The 7,780-nt window shown below is 48.5% G+C and overlaps 1 protein-coding gene across 4 annotated transcripts; it reads left to right on the forward strand.

The window, feature by feature from the left end:
- The first annotated feature begins 3,961 nt into the window (after positions 1-3,961).
- On the forward strand, positions 3,962-7,780 carry LOC105698681. 4 transcript variants are annotated; one of them, XM_012423155.1, is made up of 3 exons: positions 3,962-4,263; positions 4,371-4,549; positions 4,618-7,780. In XM_012423155.1, exons 2-3 carry the CDS (start codon positions 4,493-4,495, stop codon positions 5,452-5,454), a joined length of 894 nt encoding a protein of 297 aa, XP_012278578.1. In that variant the 5' UTR covers positions 3,962-4,263; positions 4,371-4,492; the 3' UTR covers positions 5,455-7,780. The 4 variants fall into 4 exon arrangements, with proteins under 4 accessions (XP_012278578.1, XP_012278571.1, XP_012278587.1 ...); XM_012423148.1 differs by having other exon boundaries at positions 3,962-4,174; XM_012423164.1 differs by having other exon boundaries at positions 3,962-4,174; positions 4,465-4,549.

Below are 7,780 nucleotides of genomic sequence, written 5' to 3' on the forward strand. Positions count from 1 at the left end.
GACGTCTCTCGAGTCGCGGCGTCGCCTCGTCTGGGCTCCGTCTGACCCAGTTTTCGGGCTTGCGGGGGTGTCTCGGGGGCGTGTCCCGCTTGGGGGTTGCGAGCCACGTGGGCAGGGGAGGGGAGGCCACCCCATAGTTGGCCAATAGCGGCGCGGCGGCCCGTGACGTCAGTGCGCCGAGGACGGCCGAAGAGCGAGGACGTGCCCGCGGCACTCGGCACCCACCCACGGGGGCGCACCCACGCCACGACCGCGGACCCGGTCGATACCTCGAGACGGACGAAGCGCCCCTCGCGCGGACTTGTCCTAGGTTACATTCCGAGGCATGTCGCCACATGTTCCGCCCGGACGGGGGAAAAAGGAAGCTCGGAAAATCTACGGAAATCCGCTCGTCTTTGGGGGCACGTATGACGCAACCTTGGCACGGCATCAACCGAGGATTCTCGCGAGATGACTACGTCATTATTGTAACCGTTATTTAGTCGCCTAATAAAGCCGTTACGAATTGCAGTTGTAATTTCTTATCCCCATTGACGTATTTTATTAACCCCTTAACGCGGGTATGACGGAATTCTTCTTCACACGTAACTTTTTTCATCGTGGAAATTAGGCGACGAAAAAAGTCCTCATTGTAAGGCGAGACGTACAAATATTAATTCCTCGGTTAACGGGTTAACCGTGGGGCAGACGTTAACGATCTTCCCCATTCTTGCACTTTGGTTAAATCCAATCCAAAATTCATCGTTGAGGGTGATTTTTCTCATTTTGAGAAACCTCATTTGTACCATGGCGGTCCTGATCCTGTGTTTCCGAGCCCGTCGGTTCCTTCGGGAATTTCGGGAAGCGCTTCGAAATGGCTGGGAGCAAATTGGCCCCGTTAGATCGACAGCGGGGCGAATTACTCGTTTTCGGGACGAGGCAATTGTTCCAGTGCCCTCCCGGCCTCGACCGGCGCCTCCACCTCCGGATCCTCAAAGCGGGTCACTAAAGGCATTAATCCCGAGCCCATGAATCCATCCAAAAATCCACGCTCACTGCCTATCGCGCGACACCCCTGTCTACTTGAAATTTAGAGCTTGCAACAATCATAAAATAAATCACAGCCGTATTTCAGCTTTCACGGTGAATGACGTTCTTACGGTGCAAAAGTTCCATTGCGTGCACGTACCGAACGCAATATTCCGAGCCGTCATTTCCTGGCATAAATGAACTAAAAATCCCTATCTAGGGGTATAATAATTATTTCGGAGTCGAACCTCGAGGCGGACATAGGGACCTGAAATGAGATATTTGGAGATATTTGGAGGTATTTGGGCACGCTTCCTCTTCCGGGAGATGAAAAGTACCTCCCGGCTGTGCAAACATTTCAATTAACGGCCCCGGTACGCATGGGCGACGCGGCCCTGCAGACAAAGCGACGCCCGGCGCCTGTCAAGGCTTCCCCGAGGAAACGCGTAACGAGCATCGGAGCGAACCCCGAGAATCCGCGTCCGCGGATAATTTCGGGCGGAAATGTCGCGACGCGTGCGCGTTGCCGGATGGGAGTGCCGAGAAGAGGGTGGAAGGCACAAAATGGGAGCCGGCCAATAGCGTCCCGGTCCAAAATGGCCGGCGGAGGATTTAATCAATACCTCCTCCGTCCTTCGGGGTGGAGGAGCACCCTCCGGCGAGAACCTCGGACCTCCAGGAACGTATCTACCCCCTGCCCAAATGGTCCCCGATAGCAGATTTCATATCAACCCGTGATCGGGATGCGACTCCTCTTCGGACTCGATGCCAATTATAGTAGTTTCGTTATCAAAAATTGATATCGACAGGCTTTTAGAATTTTCGACCTTCAAGGTGGCGGTGGGTACCGGAAGGAGAGAGGTGCCCAGGGTTTTCACCCCCTGGGAGGGAAGCTCCTGGTGAGCTTGGCTCGAAGGTGGTTTGATATCAATCGGGATTCCATATTTCAGGATTTATTTCCGGGACGAGGTGGGATTGCCTCCAGGAAACTACTTTGCATTTCGAGGGAGGATCATTTCAAACGCAGCGTAGAAGGAAATTGTTTACACCTGGCGCAGGTGATTTCTCAAAAATAGTTGAACCGATCGGGTTGACATTTTAACCCTAGTGTATTCAGCAAACACGTGGTTATCAGATGTACCTTAAATCATGATAAAATTGTAATTTCAACCCGTACTTTTGCTTGAAAAATGTGTCATTCTTTCTACGTCCACAGTGGTGTAGCTTAAAAGGAAACTCCATAAATCCGGCATTATGTCCCGTCAATTAAGCTCCGCAGATTTTTCCAGCTGGCAAGCTCCTATCTGGACCAGCCGGAGGAAAGGGTCTCCTGAGAAAGCGGGGACAAGAGTTCCGAGGCAAGAAAATCCTTTCTGGGGGTCGGATCGGCGGTGGCGAAATGGTTCCTGGTGGTCGGAAATGGTCCAAGGGGGTCCGGGGGGTACAGTGATTTAATGCGCGGCATGGAATCGATCCTCTGTACCTCCCACTCCGCCCCCTCGTCGCTCCTCAGAGCGGGAAACGCGGAGGGGATGAATTAAGCTCCTCTTTACCCAGGCGCTGACGTACTTTAGGGCGAACTTTTTAAATTGCTCCACTTGTTCCAGGCGGCAGGGAGAAATTTCCCTCGAGTGCCGGGAACTCCGCCTTTTCTCTCGGACTTGCCCTCGGAATCCTCTCTCCGAATTTCCTTCAAGGAAAAGTGCATCGTTGCATCTCGGTGGCTACTCCAGAGGGGATGAACTTTCCCCCCGAGGTTTTTAACTAACCCAGGGTGTTAATTCAACCGGAGGATTACGAAAGGAACTCGTGGTGTGTTTAAAAAATGAAAATCTTTCGTCGTCCGATTCGCCTCCGATAAATAAACCAGGACTTTTTTGGAATTTTACTCATGAATTGCATTTTAATTGCAGATGCACGTGGATCATTTTCTAGAGAATCATCGCGCGGGGATAGATGATCGTAATGACATTTATTAGGGATATTTGAGGGTGAGGTAAATTGTGCATTTTTTTTTAAGCTTTTTTCCTGTACCTGCTCTATCTGTCAAATTTAGGTCGGGCATGTTCTAAGGAGCCGTTTTGTAAAATCAGCACCTTATCAGCCTCTGATAAAGCTGCTGCAAAGGAGAAGCTAATGCCTCCCCTCGTTCCAGGCAAAACGTCACGTCTTGGAGCCCGTCCAACTACCGCAATAAATACTCTATGTGCATCAGGTGCACCCACGAAATCTGCATCCCGACTCGATCAGAGAGAAGCATAAATCCCCGCCATGTCCGGAATTCTGATAACCGAGATATTTATCACCCTTCCATCCGTTATTTCCATCTTTCGGACAGGTTACGTGCTCCTACCCCGGAAATGCAGCGGACGTCGCATTTCGCCTTTTGTTGCGAATCGCTTTGAGAGACTTCACGGACGCGGTCGGGAATGCACTTGCAAGGAAAAATATTTCCACTTTATAGTGCATACCGCATTACGGTCCATTTTGTACCTCTGAATATTCCGTAAACTCGGGAAACTTTACACCGCGGTATGTACCGCGTCCATCCGAGAATGCAAGGTCTTTCTGAGGTGCATAATAAAATTAATCATATCTACCTGAGTGAAAATAAGGGAAACTTAATTTCAATAGAAATTTCTAATAAATAAAAAATTCCGGAAATTTTTTAATAAGGCTTTCCACTCTATCGAGGCATCTTGCGCAAAGTGTTTATCGTAATGACCAACTGCACCTGACCTATGGCGATTGACAGATATCGGGGAAAAAAAAAATTCAAGATACCCCACGTCCTCTCGATAAAGCGTCACGTTTACTAGCTGGTAGCGTAACGAGAGCGCGTTATCGCGGGATCTGAAATCCGGAGGGGGAAACGGAGAAGCGTTATCAGGATGGGCGATAAAATTGGGTAGATTATCACTGCCATCGAGGTTCTGCGCGAAATCCCGCCGATCGGTGAGAGCTAGTCGTGGAGAGCGGACTTTATCGTGCAGAGACTTATTCGGGGTGCTCACTCGACGTGTCACAGGACTGCTCGACTTGATTGGGCATTAATAAGCTAAAGTGACGGCAATCAAACGCTCCGGGAGCTGGCCCGATGTAAACCTCGGCGAGACAGTCTCCTCTCTCAAAATCACCGGTAATCGTCGTCCAGATAGGACGGAAAGTGAGTTTGAAAAATCATCCAAAAGGATATAAAAAAGTCCCCAGTCGTCCTCGGGCCTTCGATACCCCTCAACCTGGACTTTCCCTCCGGTGATTGATCCTTCTATTAATTAGATATATCATTTCTTTGATGTCAAGAACCAAAATTAGCTACGTCCTGATATAGTTTTCCCAGAGATTTGAATTATTCTCGATAGCTTCCAAGAGACACCATTGCGCCACCAGCCTAGTGATTCGTTTTTGCTCCATTTCCCTATCGGCTAGAGGACATAACGCGTCTGCAATCCGCAGCTCAGCCGAAGTGGGTCGTCCTCTTCCGATGACCCCGGAAGGTTCCGTTCATCCTCGGGTCCCAGCATCGCAATGCACTTCCGGGGTATCAGAGATCTCGATTTCCGCCCGGTGGAGTCGCCGCGCGGGGTATTGATTTGCCATCACTTTCAGATGACGCCAGGTCGCCGGTGGGTGTTGCTTCTGGGGTTGTTGGGCTCGGCCTCAGGGACGTATCCTGGACGAGCGTCCACCCTCGGAAGGACGACGTCCCCGCGCCTGCGCGACGCCGGCTGCGTGGACGTCTGCGCCGCGGAGTTTCGCACCCTGTGCAGGGCCGTCTGCACTCTCGGCGTCTCGGAGGCTCCTCAGTCTGGGGCCGACCTCGGCCACGGCGAGATCTCCTCTCTGGACTGCCGGAAGCTGTGCCGGTGCGTCCCCGTGGAGGAGGCCGAGGAGTGTCGCCGCTTGCAGAGGGTAAGGCTCGCCGGAGAGGGATGTCCTTGCGGCGCCTTCGAAGCGTCCTCGGACCGACTCGGAGTCCTGGATCGACTGGGTCCGGGGGGTGAAAACCGACCCTCGACCCCGAAGACCTACCCCGAAGAGCAGACCGGGTTGAACCTCGTCCTGGGGGCCGGGGAGGATGACATGGAGCGCGTCCTGCGGTTCTTGTCCATCGAGAGGGTTTGGCGATCTCGCCTGTTCGAGGACCCACGCGTTGAGGTCTCCGGCCTCGCCAGGACCCGCGAGCGGAGACCGCCCTCGGAATCCTTGGACCTGGATTCCCAAATAGACGGTAGGGATAACTTGGGAGTCGGTGGAAGTCTCCTTGACATTCTGGACGCCGATCTGCCGGTCGGGGAGAATCTGCTCGAAGATGCTGCCGGAAATGGCATCGTTCCTCCCGAACCACCGGGAAACGATAATGGCGTCAACTGGGAAATGTGGTGCATGGTCCAATGCGGAAGCGGGAATGGCGGCAGTGCTTGCAACTGCGATATCATTCCTTGAACCAGGAATATGTGGATTAACTTATCGTAACGTTTCGGTGGCTTGTATGAAATATCGTTTGCTTGGATCTGATACACGATGGGCGGAATTCAACTCGGTGATGCTCTTGTATTTCGGGCTTTGTATGTTTATGGACCAATTGGGATATGCATATCATAGTAGAAAATTGCATATCGGTGGGATTGATTTTTTTCCAAGAGTTTGATACTTGGAATATATGATGGAGATATCAGAGGCCGATGGAGTGGTCGCGGGATTATTTTGCAGAAACTGTAGAAGGAAAACACCGCAAGGCCCGATGTTGACTTATTTAAAAAATGAATTGCGGGTCGGAATCGACATGCGAGCGGGACGATTATTACTGGGAGTACGGTGTAATGTATGATCCAGGATAACAATGGAAATGTCAGTAGAAGACCCGACTGCGACATTATACCCAGGAATGGAGATTCGTCAGAAATGAATTTACATATCCTTTTAGCGTTAGGAGTCGTTCTGGTCGGTTCGCCGGGTCGATTGGTAAATTTCGTTCGATAGTGTTGCAATTATTTTCAAGAAGTACCAAAATCAAGCTAAAATTACAGGAGGCGATTTTCAAGAAATCTCAAGGCTTATAGATAAATAGAGCAACTGGAATTACCTTCGCTTATACAACGTCCATCATCCTCGAAAATGATAGCAAGGATGTTATCACAAGTTAGATTCTTCATCAGATCATTAATATCTGGATTAACATGTAAATAAAAAAAAAAAATGCTCTCAAGGCTTCGAGAAATTTGCCAATCGGACGTAAACTGCGCTTCGTCAATCGTAGATTGTTTATGTTCAACTCATACCTTGAAATCTTTTTAAGAGGTAGCGGATAAGAGCGTGAATATTAAACATCATTACTTTCCCTGATTACTTAGGCTTAGCGTTGCAAAACCGACGCCGGAGATGGTTATCCATTTTGCAATTGAATTTACGTCTAGCGTAGTTTTAAGGTACTTTAGCGAATCTATGCTGCTTGGCGCCATTATTTAATTACGTCAAGGGATTATAAGTAAGTGTCTCATAAATTGTCTATACTTTGCGTCTCTCGAGGACGAGAAATGTCGAGCCTTAATGTTTAACCTTAACAATGGGAGTTAGGATATAATTTCAACCCGTAGATTAATGGCGACCAAGTCGTCCGATTTTGTATATCTATATCTCCTAGCGTGTTAACACGACCGCGGGTGTGCAATATGTGTATTATGCAATAAACCATACATGTACTATCCACGCGCGAATGCATATACCAATTGTGCTCTGTACTTGTATTCGCGAGTGGTCGCTAAGGTTAGGTTAGGTTAAGACTTTTCGCAGTATATTAACCGCGCACCTTTTTGCACAATGTTAATAAACGCGAGACACAAAATCCAAGTCTTCCAGATTGACATAGCGACGTCGATTGCGATTCCTCGTAATCCCTATCGGCGTAGCGATTAGTTAATAAGTTAACGGCGGCCAATATGGCGCCGATTTGCATATTTTAATTTTTAATAAGGCCACGCCACCGAACAAGTTGTGACGCGACAATAAAACGTAGATTTTAGTAAGCCCTTGCGAAGCGTCGATTACTCGGAGGGAATTATACAGACCGGTCCAGAGAATTTTTTAATGTTTAAACAATCGTTCCTGTATCATTCCATCCGCGTGTCGTGCCTTTTCGACATCGAGCCTCGAACGCGAAAAGAATTTTCACTTATCCCCTTAACATTATTCCTGGATTGTCCACGTAAGGTGAATAAAGGGTTAGACGATAGCTTTGTTAAACAATGCAGTTTTGTTAAATGCGGTTCTCGATGTCGGAAGGGCATTCGCTTAAGAGCCTTGATAATTCATTGCGAAGGTCGCGGATGTAAGCGCACTTTTGTCTGTAAATATTTATATGGGAAAAGAGAAGAAAAGAGAAAAAAAGAACAACCGGAACGACAATATCATTATTAGAGAGTAAGATTGCAAATGCGACTCTAAGATGGAACATCGTCGCCCGAATATCATAAAGTTGCATGCGTTGGATTTTTATACTATACTAGATTTAGTCATGCCATTTTACAATTTATTCTATACTCTTGGTGAGGGTACGATAATTCATAATAATCGATAAGGGTCTTCCTCGGGATTCAATAATAGGGATGCTTCCCTCTTACTGTCACTCTGACTTTTTAATTCTATATGCTCATTTTTTTTATGTGACAGGGATCACTCGAGTCGTGTAAATAACGTGATAAATAATTATCTGGTATCGAGGCCGTTACTAATCTTTTGTCACCCTGTATAATAAAGGATGTGGTAATTGGAA

This window comes from Orussus abietinus, unplaced genomic scaffold, assembly GCF_000612105.2.
Source record: "Orussus abietinus isolate OABI.00-Male unplaced genomic scaffold, Oabi_2.0 scaffold13, whole genome shotgun sequence".
Classification (NCBI taxonomy): Eukaryota; Metazoa; Arthropoda; class Insecta; order Hymenoptera; family Orussidae; genus Orussus; species Orussus abietinus.